This window comes from Crocuta crocuta, unplaced genomic scaffold (genome assembly GCF_008692635.1).
Source record: "Crocuta crocuta isolate KB4526 unplaced genomic scaffold, BGI_CrCroc_1.0 scaffold277, whole genome shotgun sequence".
Classification (NCBI taxonomy): domain Eukaryota; kingdom Metazoa; phylum Chordata; class Mammalia; order Carnivora; family Hyaenidae; genus Crocuta; species Crocuta crocuta.
The window spans coordinates 258314-283696 of NW_027531912.1; the positions used below are offsets into that span (position 1 = coordinate 258314).

The following is a 25383-nucleotide window of genomic DNA, read 5'->3' on the forward strand; positions in this document are numbered from 1 at the left end:
CGTCGGGCTCTGTGCTGACAGCTCAGAGCCTGGAGCCTGTTTCAGATTCTGTGTCCCTCTCTTGCTCTGCTCATTCTCTGTCTCTCTCATTCTCTCAAGGATAAATAAACATTAAAAATCAAAAAAAAAAAAAAAGAGAGAGAGAGAGAAGAGCATGGATTCATCATGATTGAATGCCTCAATAAGTTAAAACCCTAAACACCTAATAAGGAAAGTTTTGAAATTACTAGATTACAAGTAAAGTTAAATTTATAGTTAATATTTAAATGTCATAAGGTAAAAAGTATCCTGATCACCACAAAATTTTCAGAGGAACAAAGCAGTATGTCTTAAGTATGACATGAAAAATAAATCAAGATAGGTATCAACAAGATGGCAGAGTGGGAAGTTCTAGGTATGGGTCCCTCCACCCAAGTAACCACTGAGACGGACAGAGTGACTGGAACCAATTGTGTACCTCTGGAACCCCAATGAACACTCATAATCACCATGGGAGTGCTTGAAGAAGAAAATACTGATCACTCATAAGTGAGCAAAATTCATGGACCAGCAACTATCCCCCATTCCTCAACCCAACTTGGCTAAGAGGTCAGCATCCCATATTCCTGGTGGGTCTGATTGGTCAGAGAACTGGCAGTGAGAAACGTCTAAAATCTTTGGGGCTATGTTTGGGGTGGTCTAGAGCAGATCTTCTGGTTTCAGCCATATGGGCAGGAGCAGCTATCCCAAAAGCATCTATCAGATTTAATGAGACAGAATCCTTTATTTCATTTTTTTTTCATCCAGATACTTAAGGAAATTTTTGTCTGATCACTAGTTCACCATAGGAATAATGGAACAGAAACTTCAATGACCACAACAAGGAGAAATATATATTCTGTAAAAAAGTTACTTAGAAAAAGTCAGAAACAAATGGCTCCATCCCTCAACAAGTAAAAATCAGCAATCTGTGAAGACTGGGAGAATCAGATATCCAGAATTACACATAATGTACTCAGAATATTATAAAACATACAAAGAAACATAAAAGTATGTCCTATTCACAGTAATAAAAAAATTAGAAACCATCCCTGAAAAATCCCAAATATTGGAAAAACTAGTCAAAGACGTTAAATCAACTATCTTACATATGCTCAATGAGCTAAAGGAAAGCACTGATAGAGAACGAAAGGAAATCAGAAAACAATGCAGAATCATAATGAAAATACAAACAGATACAAATTATAAAAAGTAATCAAAAATTCTGGAAATGAAAAATACAATAACAAATGAAAAATTCACTAGGATCAATGGATTTTAAGAGGCAGATGAATCAGTAAACTGAAAGACAGAATAATTCAAACTATCCAATCTGAAGAACAGCGGAAAAAGAAAGAAAATGAATAGAACCTGAAAGATCCAAACATACCCACATGTGTATCATAAAGAGAATGAAAGGAACAAGAAAAAATATTTGAAGAAATAATGGTGGAAAAAGCCCCAAATGTTGGATGGTACACATCCAACAAACTCAACAAACTCCAAGTCAGATAAACTGAAAAATATCCACAACAAGGCACATAATAATCAAATTATGGACACCAAAGACAGAGACTTTTAAGAGAGAAGTAACTCATCACGTGCAACGAATGCCAAATAATATTATTTAGATTATCAGCTTCTTATCTGAAACCATGGAAGCCAGAAGCTAGTGGAATGACATATTTAAAGTGATCAACAATAACAAAAAATGTCAACTAGGAATTCTATATCCAGCCAAAAAATTCCTCCAAAATTAAAGACAAATTAAGACATGTCTAGGTAAACAAAAGCAGGAGTTTACTACCTGCAATGAAATGCTATCCTTCAGGCAATAATAAAAACACACTACAGAGTAAATTGAAGCCATAAGAAATAAAGAATACCTATATAGGTAAGAAATTACCTATATAAATCAATAGAAAGCCAATATTACTGTACTTTTAGTTTATAACTACTTTTTTCCTGTAATTTACAAAACAAATAAAACACAAACACAACAAACATTATCAACAAACACTGAATGTAGTGACAGCAGTGCTCAGCAGAAAACTTACAGCTATTAACACCTACACTTAAAAATATCTGAAATCAATAAAGTTTACACATTAAGAAATCAGAAACCGCAATCTAAACCCAAGCCTAGGAGAAAAAATGCAATAAGATTAGTGCACCGTTAGAGAAAAAAAAAAATAGAAATCAACAAAATAAAAGGTGGTTCTTTGAAAAAATTAACAAATATTTACCTAGACTAAGAAACAAAAGAAAATCTCAAATTATTAAAATCAGAAATGAAAATAGGACATCACTACTGATTTTATAGAAACAGAATTATAAGAAAGCACAATGAACAATTGTATGCCAACAAATCAGATAACCAAGATAAAATGGCTAAATTCCTAGATATACACAAACTACCAAAGCTGACCCTGAGAAGAAATACAAAATACAGGGGCAGATGGCTGGCTCAGTTGGCAGACTCTTGGTCTCCAAGTTGTGAGTTCAAGCCCCACGCTGCATACAGCAATTAGACTGGGTAATATAAATATAAAACCTAGACAGAACTACAAGCATGGAGATTAAATCAGTCATGAAATATCTCTGAACAAAGAAATGACTAGGAACAGATGGATTCATTGATAAATTCTATGAAACACTTAAAAAATTAACATTGATCCCTCTCGAATTCTCCCCAAAAAAAACTAAAGGAGAGAACACTTCCAAACTGATTCTACAAGGCCAGCATTACTCTAGTATCAAATCCAGACAAAGACATTACAAGAAAACTATAAGCCAACACACCTTATGAATACAGATGAAAAAATTCCCAACAAAACAGTAGCAAATCAAAATCAGAAACATATTAAATAGATCATATATTATGACTGTGTGGGATTTATCCCAGAATGCAAGGGTAATTCAATTTAAGACTAATACACTATGTTAATAGATAGAACGGGGGGTGGGGAGGGAACACATGATCATCTCAATTGAGGCAAAAAAGTTTTCTGACAAAACACAACATGCTTTCACAATAGAAATAATAATCTACAAAGAAAAGGAGACTTCTGCAATATGATAAAGGCCATATATGGAAAAAACCATAGCTGACATCACACTCAATGGTAAAAGATAAAATGCTTTTCCTCTAAGATTAGAACACACAGATGCCAGTGCACCTGGGTGGCTCAGTCAGTTAAGCATCCAACTTTGACTCAGGTCACCACCTCACAGACCATGAGTTCGAGTCCTGCGTCAGGCTCTGTGCCAACAGCTCAGAGCCTGGAGCCTACTTCATATTCTGTGTCTCTCTCTTTCTATGCCCCTCCGAGGCTCACTCACTCGCTCTTTCTCTCAAAAATAAAATAAAAACATAAAAGAAAAACCCACACACAGATGCCTACTTTCATCATTTTAATTTAACAACAGTATAGGAAGTTCTGGCCAGAGCAATTAGGCAAGAAATAGAAGGCATGCAAACAGGAAAAGCAAAAAGTAAATTCCTTTCTGCAGATGACATGATCTTATATTTAGAAAACACAATCAGGGGTGCCTGGGTGGCTCAGTCGGTTAAGCATCCGACTTCGGCTCAGGTCAGATCTCACAGGTCGTGGGTTCAAGCCCCGCATCAGGCTCTGACAGCTCAGAGCCTGGAGCCTGTTTCAGATTCTGTGTCTCCCTCTCTCTCTGCCCCTCCCCCACTCATGCTCTGTCTCTCTCTGTCTCAAAAATAAACTATTAAAAATAAAAGAAAACACAACCAAAGTTTCAGAATACAAAATCAACATGAAAAATCAGTTGCATTTCTACACACTAACAATGAACAACCCAAAAAGGAAATTAAGAAAACAATTCCATTTACAGTAACATTAAAAAGAATAAAATACACAGAAATAAATTTAACCAAAGAGGCTGAAAGACTTCTATTATGAAAACTATAAAACAATGCTGAAAAAAATTAAAGACACAAATAAATGGAAAGATATACCATGTTCATGGATTGGAAGATTAACATGAAGAGGACGATATTACACCTAAAGCAATCTACAGATTTAATGCAATCCATATCAAAACCCAAATGTTTTATGCAAAGTGTCATCCTAAAATCCATGTGGATCTCAAGGGACAAGAATCTTAAAAAGAACAAAACTAGAAGAGTCTCACACTTTCAGATTTCAAAACTTATTACAAAGCTACTACAGTACATTAAAACAGCTTGATACTGACTTAAAGACAAATATTTAGGCCAATGAGGTAGAATAGAAAGCCCAGAAAGAAATCTCCAGATAGCTGGTCAAGTTAATTCACAAGAATGAGAACATTCAATGATAAAGGTCATTTCAAAAAAATTTTTAAAAAAGTGCAACAGGACCCTGACACCATATACGAAAATTAATTCAAAATGGATCAAAGACCTATATTTAAAGAATTAAAACTATAGAACTCTTCAAAAAAAAGCTTCATGACTGGATTTGTCAATGATTTCCTGGATAAAAAACATCAAAAACACAGGCAATAAAAGAAAAACTAGATAAACTGGACATCATCAAAATTAAAATGTTATGCTGAAAGAAAAATACTGACAATCAAGAATGTTCTACCTAGTATAGTTTTCCATCAGGATTGAAGATAAAGAATCTTCCAAACAAACAAAAGATGATGGAGTTCATCTTTATATGACCTTTCAAGACATGTTAAAGAGAATTCTCATGCTAAAACAAAAGTACACTAATAATAACAGGAAAACATATGAAAAATATCAAATTCAGGGGCACGTGGGTAGCTCAGTCAAATAAGCATCCAACTCCTGATTTTGGCTCAGGTCACGATCTCACAGTTCATGGGTTTGAGCCTCACGTCAGGCTCTGCCCTGGGCACAGAACCTGCTTGGGATCCATTCTCTCCCTCTCTATCTGCCCCTCCTCTGCTCGTGCTCTCTTGTCTCTCTCTCTCTCTCTCTCTCTCCCTCCCTCTCAAAATAAGTAAACTTAAAAAAAAAAAAGAAATATAAAATTCACCGGTAAAACCGAAAACAATTTAGAACTTTTGTGCAAAGCATGCTACAGAAATTATTTGCAGATCATATATCTGGTAAGAGATTTATATCTAGAATATATAAAGAATTCATACAACTCAACAACAAGAACAAATTTTTTTAATCTTTTTTTTTTGAGAGAGAGACAGACAGTGTGAGCAAGGGAGGGTAGGAGAGAGAGGGAGACACAGAAACTGAAGACAGGCTCCAGGCTCTGAGCTAGCTGTCAGCACAAAGCCCGACGCGGGGCTCAAATCCATGAACCATGAGATCATGACCTGAGCCAAAGTCAGATGCTTAACCGACTGAGTCACCCAGGCACACCCAAAAACAATTTAAATATGGGCCTAAGCCTTAAGCAGATACTTGGGGCACCTGGGTGGTTCAGTCAGTTTAGTGTCTGACTCTTCGTTTCAGCTCAGGTGATCTCACGGTTCTTAAGTTTGAGCTCCACATCAGGTTTTGTGCTGACAGCGCGGAGCCTGCCTGGGAACCTCTCTCCATCTCTCTCTGCTCCTCATCCACTCTGTCTCTTAAAGCAAATAAACTTAAAAAAAATTAAAATATTTTTAAAAAAAGACAAGTAGATACTTAAGAAGATATACCAAGAAAAAAAAAGATATATAAATGACCAATAAGCACATGAAAAGATGCTCAACATTATTAGAGAAATGCAAATCAAAACCAGAAGATATCATCTCACTTCCATAAGGATGGCTGCTATCAAAACAAACAAAAAGTAACAATTATAGGTGAGGAGCAACAGGCTGGTTGGTTGGTTGGTTGGTTGAAGAAATGTGATGCCTTGTGCACTGATGGTTGAAATAGGAGCAGCAGCTATAGAAAACAGTATAAAGGTTACTCAAAAAATTAAAAATTAAATAATTTTAATGATTAAATAACTGTATGATAGCACAATCCCAATTCTAGGTACATATCTAAAAGAAACAAAAGCAGGCTCTCCAAGAGATTTGCACATTTATAGTAATGGCAGCACTATTCACAAATAGGCAGGAGGTGGCAACCAAATGTCCATGGGCAGATGAATAGCTAAGTAAAATGTGCTATATACACATACAATGGAGTATTATTCAGCCGTAATAAGAAAGGAAAACCGATTACGTGCTACAACATGGATGAATTGTGAGGATATCATACGAAGTGAAAAAAGACAAAATTCTGTATGATCACACTTACATGAAGTATCTAAACAAATCAAATTCATACAAATTAGGAGGGTGGTTACCAGGGGCTTAGGAGAAAAGTAGACAGGGAATTGTTTAATGGGTACAGAGCAATAGTTTTTCAAGACGAAAAAGTTCAAAGGAAACTGCTGTATGATAAGGTGAATATACTTAACACTACTGAGCTGTACACTTAAAAATGGTTAAGACAGTAAATTTTGTATGTCTTTTATATAATTTAAAATAAAAATAAGGAAAAAAGCAAAATGATAACCACTTCACAGCAATTAGGATGGAGTTCTTTTTTTTATAAATAATAACAAGGTGAAAATGCACAAAAATTAGAACACTTCTGAAAAAAAAATTGGACACTTCTGCATTGCTGGTCAGAGCCATGTAAAATGGGGTACGGCCACCGTGGAGAACAGTTTGGGGGTTCCTCAAAAAGCTATACTTACATGATCAGTCAATTCCACTTCCTGATATATACCTAAAAGAAATGAAATCTGAGACTCCTATAGATACCTGTGAACTAAAGTTCACACCAGCATTATTCACAATGGCCAAAAGCTATAAACTGCCCAAAAGTCTGTCAACAAATGAATGGACAAATGTACACACACTGTAATATTATTCAGCCCTAAAAAGAAAAGTCTGATACATGTTACAACAAAGAAAACCTTGAAAGCTTGAAAACATTATGATAAATGAACTAATTCAGACACAAAAGGGCAAATATTTTCTGGTTCTACTTATCTAAGGTGCCTACTAATAAGACAAAAAGAACAAAGGTCACCAGGAACTAGGGGAAAGGGGTACTGGGTATTATTGTTTAAAGAGTATAGAACTTCTGTTTGGGATGATGAAAAAGTTCAATAGGATAATGGTGATCTTTACAAAACATGTGTGAATATACTTAATGCCACTGAACTGTATACTCAAAAATAGAAAAAAAATGATGAATTTCACATTATTGTATTTTACCATTTATTGGGGGTGGGGGATACCACAATGATGAACTATTTGCAACTCATATCTTAAAAAAAAAAATCAACACAAAAAGGTCCTATAGTCAATAAGATGAAACCAACAGCCAAAGAGAATAAAGGGCAAAAAAAAAAGAATACAGTTCACTAGAAAAGGAAATACAATAGCTCCTAAATATATGAAATATTTATAAGATGCAGATTTAAATTCTAGGGGCGCCTGAGTGGCTCAGTCGGTTGAGCATTCGACTTCGGCTCAAGTCGTGATCTCATGGTTCACGGGTTCAGGCCCCGCGTTGGGCTCTGTGCTGACAGCTCAGAGCCTGGAGCCTGTTTCAGATTCTGTGTCTCCCTCTCTCTCTGACCCTCCCCTGTTCACACTGCCTCTCTCTCAGAAATAAATAAAACATTAAAAATTTAAAAAAAAATAAGGACTTAAATTCTAAAGGGAAACCACTTTTCATTTACACTGACAAAGATCAAAACATTCCTCAAAGTGTTAAAAACAGAACTACCCTATGAGTCAGCAACTATGTATTTACCCAAAAAATACAAAAATACTAATTCATAGCCACACGTGCACCCCGATGTTTAAATAGCAACATCATCTAAAACAGCCAAAGGACGAAAACAGCCCATGTGTCTACTGACTGACAAAGGATAAAGAAGTTGTGATGTGTGTATGCATATATACATATGTGTATATATGAACACACACACACACACAATGGAGTATTACTCAGTCATAAAAAAGAATGAAACCTTGCCATTTGCAAGGACATGGATGGAGCTAGGGAGTATGACGCTGAGGGAAATAAGTGAGTCAGAGAAACAAAAATACCATATGATTTCATTCATATGTAGAATTTAAGAAACAAAACAAAGGGTAAAAGAGAGAGAGAGAAAGAGAGAGAGAGAGACACAAACCAAGAAACAGACTCTTTACTAGAGAGAACTAATGGTTATCAGAGGTAGGTGGATGGGGGGACAGGTTAAGCAGGTAACAGGGATTAAGGATGCACGTGTTGTAGTGAGCACCAGGTGTTGTATGGTAGCACTGAATCGTTATATTACACACCTGCAACTAACATTACACTGTATGATAACTACTGGAATTTTTTTTAAAAAAACTTAAGATGGTTGCCTGGGTGGCTCAGTTGGTTGAGTGTCCGACTCCTGATTTCAGCTCAGATTGTGATCTCATGGTCATGGATCAGCCCAGTGTCTATTCTCTCTCCCCCCTTCTTTCTGCCAATCCCCACTCACGTGTGCATGCAATCTCTTTCTCAAAATAAACAAATATTTAAATAAAAACTTTAGAAAAACAAAGGTTTAACAATACAGGAAAAGCCTCATACTATCAATCAATGTAAACCGACATAACTTCTATGGAGGGCACCTCAAAAATTATTTTTACTACGCAATTCCACTTCTAAGCATCTTTCCTACAGTTATCTCATTTTTTAAAAATAAAACATAGAACGTTATTTGTTGAAAAGTAAAAAGATTGAAACATGCTAAATTTCTCTCAAAAGACTGATAAACTGAATGATGATGAAGACAATACAATATTTTACAGTCCTGGACAGAAGGCAGCTCTAAAAATGTCCTTACATACTAATATGGAACAACGTCTCATATAAATTAAGTGCAAACCAGGTACAGAACAATGGAGAACACAAACACCATGCATACACAGAGAGGCATATACACACACATATGCATACATTATCTCTAGATAAATATCTAAGAGAAGGATGACAGTGGTTTGCTTCTAGGGAAGAGAACCGTGCCAATGGGTTGGAGAGAAGGCAAGTCTTCCTTCTCACGCTTTACCCTTTCTACCTTTTAAATTTGGAACCATTTCCATATACACTTGGAACTGATTAGGGTTTCACTGAATTTAAAGATTAATTTAGAAGGGCACCTGGGTGGCTCAGTCAGTTAAGCCTCTGACTTCAGCTCAGGTCATGATCTCACGGTTGGTGGGTTCGAGCCCCGCATCGGGCTCTGTGCTGACAGCTCAGAGCCTGGAACCTGTTTCAGATTCTGTGTCTCTCCCTCTCTCTGACCCTCCCCTGCACATGCTGTCTCTCTCTCAATCTCAGAAGTAAATAAAACATTAAAAAAAGAAGATTAATTTAGAGACAGAAAAATTAACATTTTGACATTATTGAAGCCTTCCCATTCAGACATATGCATGCCTTTCCATTCTGGTTATCTTATATGCCCTATGATGTTATTTTATAAGTTCCTTCATAAAAGCCTTGCATAGTCGTTACAGTTATTCTATCTTCCAATACTGACATGGATTTTTTTCCCATTACTTTATAAAATGTTTATATAGAAAAAAAAACCCACAATAAGATGTAAAAAGGTACAAAGTAAAAAATATACATACTATTTTTACATGTATACTTTTAACAGATATAACAACGAATTGATATTCATACTTTAGAAAGAACAAATTAAGCTGACAAAAATTTAATTATTTGACAATATCCACTGTTCACAAGAATGTGGAGAAATTAGTGGAAATGCAGTTAATACAGTGGTCCAGTGGAAGACAATTTGGCAGTTATCTATTAAAATACATATGCATATACTCTGACTCAGCAATTACTATTCTCACATCTACCATCAGAATTTCCCCTAGCAAAAACACACATGAACTCAGAGAAACTACTACACATATATTCTGTGCACTGTCCATCAATAGAATGTCTAAACTGTGTTATTAAATCCACCACATGAAATATCACACAACCAAAAGGTAGATCTTTATGTACTAACTCGAAGATACCTAAGACATACCATTAAGTGAAAAGAGGAAGTTGCAGGAAGATATGTAGAGTATACATGTTTTTAAAATGCACACACAAAACTACTATATAATTCTTATGGGTACATACTAGTACGTGCACTGAGAAGTATTTGGAATAATAAACACTAAATTGGTAGCACCACCACTAATCTCTGGGGAAGTGAAGAGAGGGGCCAAGAGACCACTGACTCATGACTTACCAGATGGATTAATACCCTCATGATGCTTACAATATAGCCACAAAAGGTTTTTTTTTTAATGTTTTATTTATTTCTGAGAGAGAGAGAGACAGAGCATGAGCTGGGGAGGGTCAGAGAGAGAAGGAAACACAGAATCCGAAGCAGGCTCCAGGCTCTGAGCTGTCAGCACAGAGCTCAACGCGGGGCTCGAACCCATGAACTGTGAGATCATGACCTGAACTGAAGTCGGGTGCTTAACCGACTGAGCCACCCAGGCGCCCCAAAAGTTTTTTTTTCAACAGATCTTCACCAGTTATCTAAAATGATGCTACAGTGGTTTTAGAAACTGATAAAAATAATTAATATACTACAAATCCACTCAAGAGTTCTGACAGAAGAGTGCCTGGGTGGCTCAGTCATTAAGCGTCTGACTTCAGCACAGGTCATGATCTCACGGTAGGTTCTGCGCTGACAGTGTGGAGCCTGCGTGGGTTTCTCTCTTCCTCTCTCTCTGTCCCTGCCTTGGTCTCTATCTCTCAAAAAATGAATAAACATTAAAAAAAAAAGTTATGATAGAGTCTAAACAAAAATCCCTTCGATCTAACAAATGAATAAATCAATTACTCATTCAGGTTATCTCTAGGGCACAGAATTTCTAGGCATATGGAATAAATTGTGGTCCTATGGGAAATAAATTAACTGCAAAATACTTTCAAGTAATTTTAACTTTCTTTGGGGATTTCATCCATTCCCTTGATCTTAAATATTACCAGTACCCTAGTCTCCTTAATTTATCTCAATCACGAGGTTTTAAAGCCCAAAACTGTCTACTTCCTACATCTAGTTAACTTGCTTTCTTACTCTTGTATCCGCACCTCCTCCAGTCGTCACCTGCTGTGTGTCTAGCTACTCACACCAGAAATTTGGAGGTCATTCTTCTTTTTTTTCACTTCCAGTCATGTCATCCCCAAACCTTATCCTACTTCCAAAATAAATATTGAAAACTGTCCATTTTTTTCTTTTCAAATTTTTATTTAAATTCTAGGGGTTTTTTGTTCATATCAAGAAATGTCCACTTTAATCCATCTCTTCTGATACCTCTTTAGTCCTAAAACTTTGCCATCATTTTGATGCTGGATTACTGACATTATCTACTATTATTTCCCAGAACACCCAAAGATCCATTTAAAAATTAAATCAGACAACACCAATTGCCTCTTATGTGGCTTTCCAGTGTACTTACGAGACAACCTAAGATTTTCCCCAGCCTATAACATTCTTGCCTAATTTTTTAAAAATTTTTTAAAAAATATTTGAGAGAGAGAGAGAGAGAATAAGCTGGGGAGGAGCAGAGATGGAGACAGAATCTGACGCAGGCTCCAGGCTCTGAGCTGTCAGTACAGAGCCAGACGCAGGGCTTGAACCCACAAACTTAGATCATGACCTGAGCCAAAGTCAGACGCTTGACTGAGTCACCCGGGTGCCCTGATTTCTGCCTGATTTGATCCCTGCCTACATGCTATGCTCAATTTCAGCATTGTTCTTCCTCACTTTCATCACTACGGTTCTGCTAAACTAAGCCTTCTTTTAGTTCGTGGAAGAGCCCAAGATCCTCCTTGGCTCAAGGGGCTCTTTGCACACAATATTCCTCTGTCTGAAACAATCTTTCCTGAACATCTTTTCCAGGCACTGTTTAAATGTCACTCCCTAATATCCTGAGGCAAGGGAAACAAAATCAAAAATAAACTATTGAGAGGCACCTAACTTGATCTCAGGGTAATGAATTCAAGCCCCACACTGGGCCTCGATCTTACTTTAAAAATAAATAAATAAACTACTGGGGCTACATCAAAATAAAAAGCTTCTCAATAGCAAAGGAAACAATTAACAAAACTAAAAGTAACCTGGAATGGGAGAAGGTATTTGCAAAGGACATATCTGAAAGGTTTAATATCCAAAATATATAAATAACTTATAAAACTCAACACCCCAAAAACTGAATAACCCAATTTTAAAAATGGGCAGAAGACATGAGAGGGCATTCCTCCAAAAAAGACATACAGATGGGCAACAGACATGTAAAAAGATACTCAACATCACTTACCAGGAAAATGCAAAACAAAACTACAATGAGAAATCACCTCATAACTGTCAGAATGGCTAAAATCAGCAACACAAGAAATAGCAGGTGTTAGTGAGGATGTGGGGAAAGGAGAACCCCTCTTGCACTGCTGGTGGGAATGCAAACTGGTGCAGCCACTCTGGAAAACAGTGCGGAGGTTCCTCTAAAAGTTAAAACTAGAACTACCCAGCAATTGCACTACTAGGTATTTACCCAAAAGATACAAAGACACTAATTCAAAAGCATACATGCACCCCAATGTTTACAGCAGCATTATCTATAATAGCCAAATTATGGAAATAGCCCACGTGTCCATGACAAATGGATATAAAGTTGTGGTACACACACACACACACACACACACACACACACACAGTGGAGTATTACTCAGCCATAAAAAAAGAATGAAATCTAGAGTATTATGCTGAGAGAAATAAGTCAGTCAGAGAAAGACAAATACCATATGATTTCACTCATATGTGGAATTTAACAAAACAAATGCACAAAAGGTAAAAAAAGAGAGAGAGACAAACCCAGAAAAGACTCTTAACTATAGAGAAGAAACTGATGGTTACCAGAAGAGAGGTGGAGGGGGGAAGGGATGGGTTAAATAGGTGACGGGGTATTAAGAAGGGCACCTGTTGTGATGAGCACTACATGTTGTATTAAGTGATGAATCACTGGGTTCTACACCTAAACTAGTATTACACTGTATGTTAACTAACTTGAATTTATATAAAAACTTTAAAAAATAAAAGTAAATGTCACTCCCTCAAGATCTTTCTCTGTCAAACACCATTGACCCATCATCCCTGGTCTAAATAAGTTCTCCCTTATTATACTCATTATCACACACATTTCTTCAGCTAGTTATCCAATTTATAATTTTGTTTATGTTTGTTTTCAATTTGTTAACTTTATTTTGAGAGAGACACACGAGTGTGGGAGGGGCAGAGAGACAGTAAGAGAGAATCCCAAGCAGGCTCTGCACTGTCCACACACAGCCTGGAACCCTGCACTCAAACTCACAAACCATGAGATCATGACCTAGGCAAAAAATGAAGAGTCGGACGCTCAACCGTCTGAGTGCACCCCGGGGCCCCTGTAATTTTGTTTACTTTGTCATCTGTATCCCCCATCAGACTGTATGTTCCATGAGGGCAAAGACCTATGTCCTTGTCTATTACTGCATCCTCTGTACTTAATACACTGCCAGGCCAAAATTTACTGAATATTTTTCTCTAATAAAGGGAGGTAGCAAATTACTTTTCTGGATAGTTCTTTGTTTTTGTTTTTTCTGCTATCCCCCTATTGCCTCCCTACAAGTAAATTCTTAACTCTCTCTCTCCCCCTCCTTCCTGTGGTCTAAAGCACAATCAGTTCACCCTTGAGCTTCAGTTTACCCATTATAGAATACGAAATTAAAATAATGTCTCCAAAAGTTGAAAAAATAAAATCTCTGCCCTGTATTTGGTTATGACTTTTTACTACTTCCATTTCAACCTACATAATTGGTAACATGGCTAATCTTAGACCCTAATAAAAAGTTATCATACCCTATCCTTCTTTAACCCTTAGCCAAAGAAGCTAAATAAACCCAAACTTCCTTCTCTATACATAACTTAAAATCTACAATAACACAAGTAAACTTCAACTACATATGTTAACTTGGAAACAAACATTCATTTATTCCTAAAACACTTGGTATTCCTAATCTATGATCTAGTGTAATCAATGTCTTTGTTTTCCAGTGTTTCTTTTAACATGATTGAGTAGAGGGCTTTAAAAAGAATATATCTTCTTTACATGAATTCAAAAGTGCCATGATTAAGACCAATCTTACTTAAAAATAAAAATGGAGGGGGGGTGCCTAGGTAACTCAGTTGATTGAGCATCCAACTCTTGATCTCAGGGTGGTGAGTTCAAGGCCCACACTGGGCTCCACTTTGGGCTCTATGCTGGACATGGAGCCTACTTTAAAAAAAAAAAAAGACTCATCTAACCTAAAGAAACGATAACTGCATCAATAAGCAAATGAGATCACAGATTCAAAAATGCTTCAGGTACTAAGAATCTATTTATCCAATACAGATTATTACTAAAAGCCTATTCCTTGTGTTTTTTAAGACTCAAAACTCATAACAATTTTTACTCGCATTCTCTCCTAGAGATATGTTCTCCAGAGGTTCACTGATTGGTCTTAAAATGAAAGGAATACAAAAAGAACATGGAGTATACCAAAGAAAATCTGTTTTCTCTCCCATGGTAGACAAATTACAGAAAGTAAGTATATAATCCTACCTATCATTTACAATTCAATGTATTTTTTTTAAATATTTATTTTTGGGTGCGCACAAGCAGGAAAGGGGCAGAGAGGGGAACAGAGGACCCTGCACTGACAGGCTGACACTAGTGAGCCCGATGTGGAGACAGAGCTCATGAATCACAAGACCATAACCTGAGCCAAAGTCGGACACTCAACTGACTGAGCCATCCAGGCCGCTAAGTTTGTTTCTTAAACTATCTAACAAATAGGTGACGCTCTGAAGCAAAGGCAGTCTTATTTCAGTTTATCCCTTTTCTTCAGCCCCTTCATAACTTGAGTTCTACTTTTTTTGTCGCTGAATTTTATCACACACCTAACATAACACTAATAACTACCAATTTTTTTCAAAAAATTTTTAATGTTTTATTTATTTCTGAGAGGGAGAGACAGCGTGAGCAGAGGAGGGTGAGAGGGTGTGAGAGAGAGAGAGAGAGAGAGAGAGAGAGAGAGAGAATCTGAAATAGGCTCCAGGCTCTGAGCTGGCTGTCAGCACAGAGTCTGACACGGGGCTTGAACCCACGAACTGTGAGATCATGACCCGAGACGAAGTCGGACACTTAACCGACTGAGCCAACAAGGCGCCCCAACAACTACCAATTTTAAAGGACATACTTCGTACCATGCTCATTACAACTACCTTAAGAAATCTGTCATAATAGATATCTTCAGTATATTATTACACCACTTTGCAGATGAGTAAACTATTTTGTGTAATCAGGTAGCTTTCCTAAGTTATACTGCAACTGTTAGGTGCAAAATCAGTGTTCGTGCCTAAGTCCATAATCCTTTCACTATAGGTCATCTATCAATCACAAAGAACTGAGACTTATTAACTATTCTAATATACCGAGCACTAGAATTCAAACATTAATCAACTGAAGACTTTTGCAACCTAAGGATAGGGAAGGAATTACAAGATATCAGACTTGTATAGAAAATGTCAATTACTGATAATAGTATACATGCAAAATTAGTATGCTAAACAGGGAGAAAAATTATAGGAATACATTTAAAAATATAAACATTTCATATAAAATGGGATAAGGAAGAACTTCCATTTCCTCTATCACATATTTTTTAGTACCTGAAGATTTTAGTACTTAAGGACATGTTTGACTTTTACTTAGGTATTTATTATTAAGGTTTATTTTTGAGACAGAGCACAAGCGGGGAGGGGCAGAGAGCGAGGGAGGCAGAATCTTAAGCAGGGTCCAGGCTCTGAGCTTTCAGCACAGGGCCTGATGTGGAGTTCAAACTCATGAACTTTGAGATCATGACCTGAGCTGAAGTCAGGCGCTTAACTGACTGAGCCACACAGGCGCCTCTGGGACATGTTTTATTTTTATAACCAAAATATTAAAAACTGTCCTTTCTGGGGGTGCCTGGATGGCTCGATCAGTTGAGCGACCAACTCTTGATTTTGGCTCAGGTCATGGTCCCAGGGTCGTGGGATGGAGCCTAGAGTCATGCTCCCTGCTGGGCATGGAGCCTGATTGGGATTCTCTCCCTCCCTCCCTCTGCCCCTCTCCCCTGCTCGTGCTCTCTCTCCTCTCTAAAATAAGAATAAATAAGGAAAGAATTGGGGTGCCTGGGGGGCTCAGTTGGTGGAGCGTCCAACTTCACCTCAGGTCATGATCTTGCAGATCACGAGTTCGAGCCCCGCGTCAGGCTCTGTGCTGACAGCTCGGAGCCTGGAGCTTGTTTCCGATTCTGTGTCTCCCTCTCTCTATGACCCTCCCCTGCTCACACTGCCTCTCTCTCTCTCTCAAAAATAAATAAAATGTTAAAAAAAATTTTTTTTAATAAAATAAGGAAAGAACTGTCCTTTCTGACATGCATATAACTATTCATGTCTATATTTTCTATTATGCATCATCATTTATATTCATTCATTTACATGATTGTCTCCTCAAAATGAACAGAGAACCTACATAAAAACCACATGTAACATTTCCTAACTGCTTTCTTTTTAAGGGTTTTAAAGCTTAGTTCCTATATTGTTTCACCTGCCAACAAGAATCACTCAAATTTTTCCTAAGAGATGTGATCGTGGGGCGCCTGGGTGGCTCAGTCAGTTAAGCAGCCGACTTCAGCTCAGGTCATGATCTCACAGTTTGTGGGTTCGAGCCCTGCATTAGGCTCTGCGCTGACAGCTCAGAGCCTGGAGCTGCTTCAGATTCTGTGTCTCCCTCTCTCTCTGCCCTTCCCCTGCTCACTCTTGGTCTCTCAAAAATAAATAAACATTATAAATTTTTTTTAAAAAAAAGAGATGTGATCAGACTGAGCTTTAGGAAAAATTAATCTGGCTATAAACTGAATAAGGAATAGGAAGAAAGCTGCCTTGTAAATATAAATCCCTACTATCTAACAAAATGGACTATGATGAATATACAAAACTAGAGAGAGCTGAGTGACTTAGGATATAAGAACACTTAAAGGTCTCAACATTTGAGAGTCTAGTGAGGATAAGTGAAGGAGACGGTCAGAAATAAATACAAGACCATGCCAGTTCACAAACCCAGAAATCAAGAGTTTCAAGGAATATTAGATTCCAAATCCTACAGGATTAAGACAAAAATGAAGCACTTAAGGATGTGACAAATCACTAGTGACCTCAAAAAAAAGGGGCGCCTGGGTGGCTTAGTCGGTTAAGCGTCCGACTTTCGCTTAGGTCATGACTCGCGGTTCGTGGGTTCGAGCCCCGCGTCGGGCTCTGTGCTGACTGACAGCTCAGAGCCTGGAGCCTGTTTCAGTCTGTGACTCCCTCTCTCTCTGACCCTCCCCTGCTCACGCTGTCTCTCTCTCTCTCTCCTAGAAATTAAAAAAAAAAAAAAAAAAGATGTGTATAGTGTTGTAAGTGAAATCAGCAAAATTTCTTTCGAAAACTATGGGAAAATGAAGCAGAAGGTGTGCAAAAGATTCTGCAGATTCTGAAGGGTAGAGAGCACTGTAGCATTCTTAGAGACTAACAAAAAGGCGGGCAGAGAGAAGTCAGTGAAGAGAAAGAGAATTCCTTCCCTCTAGTATCAGATGAGCATTCAGTGAGTTTACTGGCAAGAAATTCGTATTTGGTCTATTCAGACACATTACAGATCTTAGCCAGTTACATACTCTGTATTATTTTTAATTCTTATAAAAAATCACAGAAAAGTAGGCATTATACTCCTCATTCATCAGATGAGCAGACCAAGGTTCATAGATTAAATAACTTACCAAAGATCACAAACTAGTAAATAAATAGTACAGCAAAACTGGTTTTGTTTTATCAGGGCATAATTTGCATATGATAAAAATTTACTCACTTTGAGTGAAAATTTTTATTTTTTTATTTTTTTTTAATATTTTTTACTTATTTCTAGGAGACAGAGAGAGACAGCGTGAGCAGGGGAGGGTCAGAGAGAGAGGAAGACACAGACTCCGAAATAGGCTCCAGGCTCTGAGCTGGCAGTCAGCACAGAGCCCGATGCGGGGCTCGAACCCACAAACCGCGAGATCCTGACCTAAGTGAAAGTCGGACGCTTAACCGACTAAGCCACCCAGGTGCCCCTAAGTGAAAATTTTTAGTAAGTTTATGTACTTATGCAGTCATCAACACAATCCAGTTTATGAAAACTTTCATCACCCCAAAAATTTCCTCATAAGCAAGGGTAGACACGAACCCAAATCTCCGTCTCCAAACTCATATCAAACTCTAAATCCCCTAGTAACATCAAGTAATGAAAATAAATTTTTTAGGCAGAAAAAACTCTAAAATTAAGTCCCACTAGTTCCCCTTCCATGTGAAGTCCCAACATACCACTAGAACCACACCCACATTCCATGACCTCAGCAAATTCAAAAGTTAACTAAAATTTGGGTATGCCTCATATATACAGCAAAAAAAGTACAGACTATTTGGCATTTTTTTCTAAATGCAAAAGGGGTTAGAAATGCAGAAGACAAACGAACACTTAAATCCAGGAGGAAGACAGGGTGAAGACGGCTGGACAAGGACGTGAGATCCAAATGAAGAGAATAAGGCATCACAGAAGTCAGGGGGTGGGGTCGTGGAAGACAAAGACCTACTTGGACAGAAGCTTCTCCTTGATATGCAACATAAAACCGGAATGAAATGACTTCCTAGGCAGGAGTTAAAACTTAAGAAACAGAACTGCACAATATTAAGAGACTCAAACAAAAATAAAAACAAAGTGAGACAACATTTGTAATAAAGCTGTAAAGTTAAAACTAGATTAATTAATTTTTAACTAGAGTTAAAACTTAAGAAACAGAACTGCACAATATTAAGAGACTCAAACAAAAATAAAAACAAAGTGAGACAACATTTGTAATAAAGCTGTAAAGTTAAAACTAGATTAATTTTATAGTAACGATTTTACAAAATTGAAAGAAAAACAAAATTGTCATTACTTTAGAAACAGAACCATGAACATATAAGAATTTAGATACCATGTGAGGGACAGAAATAATTAAAATATAACAATAAAGGTGCGCCTGGGTGGTTCAGTCAGTTAAGCATCTGTCTCTTGGTTTCAGCTCAGGTCATGATCTCATAGGTAATGAGTCTGAGTCCCACGTCAGGCTCTGAGCTGACAGTGCAGAGCCTGATTGGGATTCTATCTTTCCCTCTCCCTGCCCCTCCTCTCTACAAAGAGAGAGAGAGAGAGAGAGGGAGAGAGAGAGAGAGAATATGACAATATATAATACAAAGAGATCTAAAACAAAAGGATAAAATAAAAATTTACATTTTTTTTAATGTTTATTTTTTGAGAAAGAGAGCAAGGCCAGAGAGGGGCAGAAAGAGAGGGAGAGAGAGATCCCAAGCAGGCTCCGTGCTCCAGCACAGGGCCTGAGGCAGGGTGGATCCCACAAACCATGGGATCATGACCTGAGCCAAAACCAAGAGTCAGACGCTTAACGGCCTGAGCCACCTAGGTACCCCTTAAAATTTTATTTAAACTCAATTTTCACTTCTAACATTTCTTTAGTTCTATAGAACGGGAAACATTACTTACTAATCTGTTCATCACTGGCCTAACCAAAAATTTACAACTTCCAAATTAGGGTCCTAGAATGTAGTATTAGAAGTCCAGATGAAATGTTCTTCCAAGCATTGAGGCAAAGAAAGGGCTAGCCAACTATTAACAGAACATATTCTGTATGATTACTTGATATATAGTAAATGTTATAACACACTATTTTTTGAATGAATGATTTCTACGGTGCCCTAACTGATTACCCTGAACTATTCTCAGTCCTGTCCAGCCAGCTCAATAATCCAAGAAACACCACTCTTCCTAGTCAAAAGACATGCTTCTTAGAAATAAATGATTATAAAACAGTCACAGTATTACAAAAAATAAGTCTCTTTAATATCTTTTGGTTACAGAACCATAGTATCAGTTCCAAATTCTTATAATGTTAAATCCAGAAAACTTGTCTATCAAGGTGACTACAGCAAAAGTAATATACACACGGCACTGCCATAGTGTAAAAAACCTGAAGAATTTGTCTCATTCTGTCACATTTTGGGAACTTTCTTCTCTCTGAAGTAAGCACCACAATCTTACTTAAAATAGTCATGTAAGTATTTTTTAATACAACCTAAATGTATAGTTAGGAAGAAACTCTAAGAATTGTATCGTTCTCAATTATTCTAATGAGGTTGCAACAATTCTACTCCTATGGAATTATAATTATCCTTAAATTACAATTTAATATTAATTTTAAATATCAGAATGATGCTAAAATATGTAATAATTTAAGAAGAAAATGTTTTAAAATATCTTAAAAATTAAGATCAAATTGACATATAACATTTTATGAGTTTAGGTGTATTTTTTAGCCTTTTAATTTAAAAACTTTTTAATGTTTATTTCTTTTTGAAGGGGAAAGAGCGAGAGAGAGACAGAGAGTGAGTAGGGGAGGGGCAGAGAGACAGGGAGACACAGAATCTGAAGCAGGCTCCAGGCTCTGAGCTGTCAGCACAGAGCCTGACGCAGGGTTCAAACCCACAAACCACAAGATCATGACCTGAACTGAAGTTGGAAGCTTAACTGACTGAGCCACCTAGGCACCCCTTGACCTTTAAATTTTAAATTCACATAACAAATTTGACCTTTGAATTCACTAGGAACACCAGAGGAAAAAAATCTAGAAGCCTCTGGAGAAGAAAAACCTGACCCTTGGCAGTCTATTGATATTAAAAGAGTGGTTAAAATTCTCTAACAGGAATGAAACTCTTCAAGAAGGATAAACAGAAACTAGGTAACATGATAATGAAACACACGTTCAAAAGTTTTTCTTAACTGAGAGCTGTGAAATATTCATTACCTATTTATCCTAATATCTATCCAAAGTTTACTCCTATATCATTTCTTGTAACAGTAAGTATCAATACTTAAAGGACACTAATCAAATCAGTAAAAATATCCTTCCAAATTAAGGACTGTGAATTTTTCTTAAATTTTATTACTTCTAACTTTCAATGTACTGCTATGAAGTTAAAAAGAAAATAAACTAAGAACAAATCCCAAACAAAATCATGTGACCAAGAGATTTTGCAAACCTCTCTACACGTCAATTTTTAACTCAACAATAGAGTTCTCCTTTGGTTTACAAAATTTTTTTCTGCAGTTCCAAAGTGTTAAAGAAAACTTGAAGCAAAAAATTAATAGATTTTAAAATATGCAATCAAACAATAGATAAGCTCAAAATGTGTTGCAATCCAAATTTTAAAACACATTTTTAGATGACCAATTTCTCATATTACCAAGTACGTGTTTGGTGCTGGCTCTCATAATCCCCTTCCCATTTCTATTTTAATAACATAAACCTAAGATTACAAAGCGAATTGCTTAAAAAACATGTTACAGATTTTTTAAAAATGTGCAACTCCAACTATGTAAAACAATTTTTTGCCAAATCAAAATAAAAAATAAACTACAATTGTTACCCAGAATTCCCTAGATCAAACTCATTAATTTATCCAACAGCAATTTTTCTCACAGACAACTATAGATCTTACATATTAGTTGTGCATAAGAACTTTTAGATTTGAATAGTTCAAACTCCTGTTTGAGACTAAAACCCCAATTCTAGAGGCACCTGGGTGGCTCAGTTGGTTGAGCATCTGACTTCAGCTCAGGTCAAGATCTCGCAGTTTAGGAGTTCGAGATCCGCGTTGGGCTCTGTGCTGACAGCTCAGAGCCTGGAGCCTGTTTCGATTCTGTGTCTCCCTCTCTCTCTGACCCTCCCCTGCTCACGAGGTCTCTCTCTCTCTCTCTCTCTCTCTCTCTCTCTCAGAAAGTCAAAGTAATCTCTATGCTTGTTTCCTAATTTAAAATCCCCCACACAAAATACTATTTGAGAATCCACTGGGCTCACCTAAGAAAGTACAGGCAAACTGAATATGCCTCTTCTTAAACGTTATTCAATATAATAATATGTATATTAGTATTACTGTTAAAGGGGCAGGCACAAATACTAATCCCTAGAAGACAAAAAATATAAAATTTCTTGATTATACAGGTTTTGACAACAAAGAGAGAGTTCCAGTATTTCATATGTATTCTTTCCATCACAGTAATATGCCATCCATCTGATTTTAAGACTTTGTCTCAAATGCATTAAGTGTATGCACTCATGTACTTCAAACAAGGGCAAACTAGAATAATCTTTAATAACACTGTTATACAAACATGGTACATTAAGCTCCATATCCACACAAAAGTCTGAAACATTCATATGTCATCATCTGTGTGACATCTGAGTGAAACAGGGTTGTCTCACCACATGAGGTACAAAGGTCTGGCCCATGAAATTACATCTCAGGGAAAAGTAGAGACCACCTTGTATCTTTCTTCCAAGTGTTTAAAAGGGCAGGCAGGAGAATGGGAATACATACTGTCCGGACGCTCTAAAGAAAGATACCATAAATATGCAAAGTGTCTTTAACTGCCAAAACACTTCATAAGTGTACATAAAAGCACCTAACTCACATTAAGTGCCTGATAGTAAGTATACTAAAGAACTTATTTAGCCAAAGCCAATTTAAAAATCACGTTATCTTTATCTTAATGTCTTACACATTAAAGCACCATTAGTTAGTGTTTTTTAAGCAAAGGAATTATAAATTCTGAGCTAAATCACTAAGCATAACAAGGACCACATTTGGATATTATCAAAAGAACCATGGCCTTCATTAGTATATATGTGCTGACATTACAGATAGTCCAGATTACACATTTTATATGTCCTCCTCTCCAAATGTCTATTAAATATAACAAATTACCAACCTTCCCCACATCAACATCACTACTGAGAACAAAGGAAAAAAATATGACAAAGTTAAATCTTTCATGAAACTATGTGGTGATAAAATAAGCACTGCCCATTTATGTGAAAGATCTGATCCTTGATCCGTTACGTCTGAATGATCTAATACCTGAAAAGACCTTCAAACTCATGAGACAAGTTATTCTCATTCAAGTTGCAGTATTTAGGAAACAATTACAGACTCTAAACTGTATACAGACATATTGAAAAAAGAACATATTACTCTTGATTCAAGTAGACAGTTTTCAAACAAGGCAGCAAAATAATTGATAACTGCAGTTGTAGTACTTTTTAAAAAGATACTCAGTAAAATTCGAACATTTGCTATTTGTTTACACACTCTTCTCTAGGAAAAGAACGGAAGCTGAGAGAATTCTAACCTTGGCTTTTTCAGTGTTTCAATTTCCAAATGTGTAAAAGAATAATAAGCACTTTAAAACAGGTCAGCATAGTAGCTAAACCTGGGCACAGTAATCACTGCCTGTTTTATACTACTACTACTTCTACCTGAGTATCTTCCTATGTCTCATTCTCCTCTACAAATCAGGAATAAAAAACAATACTTGTATCACTGGTCTCTTACAGTGTCACACTATCAAGAAAGGACCTCATTTTGTGAGGACTGAATTAGTAAATGCACATTAGAAATCAGTTTGGGTATGTGTTGAGAATTCTAGAACATAAGTAACAGGTACACAAAGGTTCAGAATACTATCCTCACTCATAAATGTAAAGGTTTCCATAATAAACATTTTTTAAAACTTAGAACTATGCTGCCATACCATAAGGGCTCAACATGTGCTATTTTTATTACTCTGCAGGATACTTGCTAAGATTAAAGGAGATAACACATGAAAGTGCCTTGCACTGTGTCTAGAATGCTGTGTATTAGAATATACATTAACATCCTCACATTATGGTTCACAATCAGCATTCAGCAAATATTCATCGTCAATTAACTACCTTTTGAACCATTTGGGACTTAAAATCTAAGCGTAAGCCACTATATTTGTGACTCATCTCTGACAGAGACCTAGAACAGCAACTGTCCAGGAGATACAATGTGTCCAGGGCTCAGGAAATACAATGTGTCCAGAAGGCTAGTTTTACTGATAACTTGTAACTAATTTCAACGGACAGAAATTTTGACTGGCTTCGTTTAATTTGCTGTCCAGCATATTACAAGACCGTGTCTTAAAACGAACACATTACAAGCATTAAAACAGCAACTCAGGTGACACACTGAGGAATGACTCAAGAGAAGACTAAGAGATTCCCTGGAGCAGTCGGTGGGCCCGAGCCACCGGCACCCCCGCTGGTGAACCAGCTGCATGCACTGGGCCCCGACAAGAGTGGCTTCACGTCCTCGACCAACTCATGAGCCCTAAGAGCCAAAACGTGTCTTTTAAAAGAGACACCAACAAAAGTTAAGCGACTCTAGTATTCCAGTCCCTACAACCAAGGACCCGTGGTAAAGGAAGAAACTGCCGAAGACGGTTGCACGCACAGCATCCGACGCGAAAGAACGTCAATTCCCACTTCGGAACTCTAGAGGGCACCAGAAATATGCCCTCGTTCGCACCACCCCTCCTCCCGGGTAACGTGAGCAGCTGCAGGAGCCCGTCGTCTGGTTGCTGAGGTTGGTATTGCAGCAGCAGGAGAGATGTCTGCAGCGGTGGAAACAGCAGCGCCCACTCCCAGCTGCCTCACCAGCCATCACCCAGGCTTCACCCCGGGGGCAGCTGCCACCCACGGAAGAGCTCCTCCCCCTCCAAACGACGGGGACACACCAGTCCCGTGGCTAAACCCCTACTACCCGACAACGTCCTCTAAGAGCAACAAATTAAGAGGCGAAGGACTCACAATGGGGGTGTTTTCCTCACTTTCTGCCAAAGATGCACCAGATAGGGTGGAAGGCGATGCCTGGTCCTGGGGGGTAAAAGGAAAAATGCAAAATGGATCAAGAACATCTAACCAGGTGGGAGAACCAAGCCCGTTCCACCAGGAGGCCGAGAAGGGACTGAGGTCAAGGAGGTTTGGCCCTTCTATTATTACTCTCCAGCCCGCGACCAACAATCCCCTCCTACGTAAAGTGGAGCAAAAAGGCGCAAAATATATATTTGGGACCAAAGCCCACGTGAAAGGCAAAATCCGGAGGGAGGAGGCTGGAGGGCACCAAGCCTGCTACTGGGAGGGAGGGGGGGGAAGGGCAAACGTTGCCTCGACGCCAGCAGGGGAATTGTACTCCCTGCAAAATTTGCCCACCCGGCGTCAGCCCCGGCACTCGGGGCACCAGTTCGGAGGCGACGGGCGGCTCACGTCAACGCTGGGCTGCTATCCCCCATATTTGCCCCTAGCAGTTGCCCTGGGCC

General features: G+C 37.7%; 1 protein-coding gene across 5 annotated transcripts in view; it reads right to left on the reverse strand.

Moving 5' to 3' along the window:
- The window catches only part of ZMYM2 (zinc finger MYM-type containing 2), a 106537-nt gene extending 81409 nt beyond the window's left edge, over positions 1-25128 (reverse strand). For 2 of the 5 annotated variants that reach the window (XM_077774729.1, XM_077774727.1), the window contains exon 1: positions 24875-25128. In XM_077774729.1, coding sequence (XP_077630855.1) covers positions 24875-24981 — 107 coding nt within the window. In that variant the 5' untranslated portion in view covers positions 24982-25128. The remainder of the gene's footprint in view (positions 1-24874) is intronic. The other 3 variants (XM_077774730.1, XM_077774728.1, XM_077774731.1) reach the window with 2 other exon arrangements.
- Between the last annotated feature and the right edge of the window lie 255 nt (positions 25129-25383).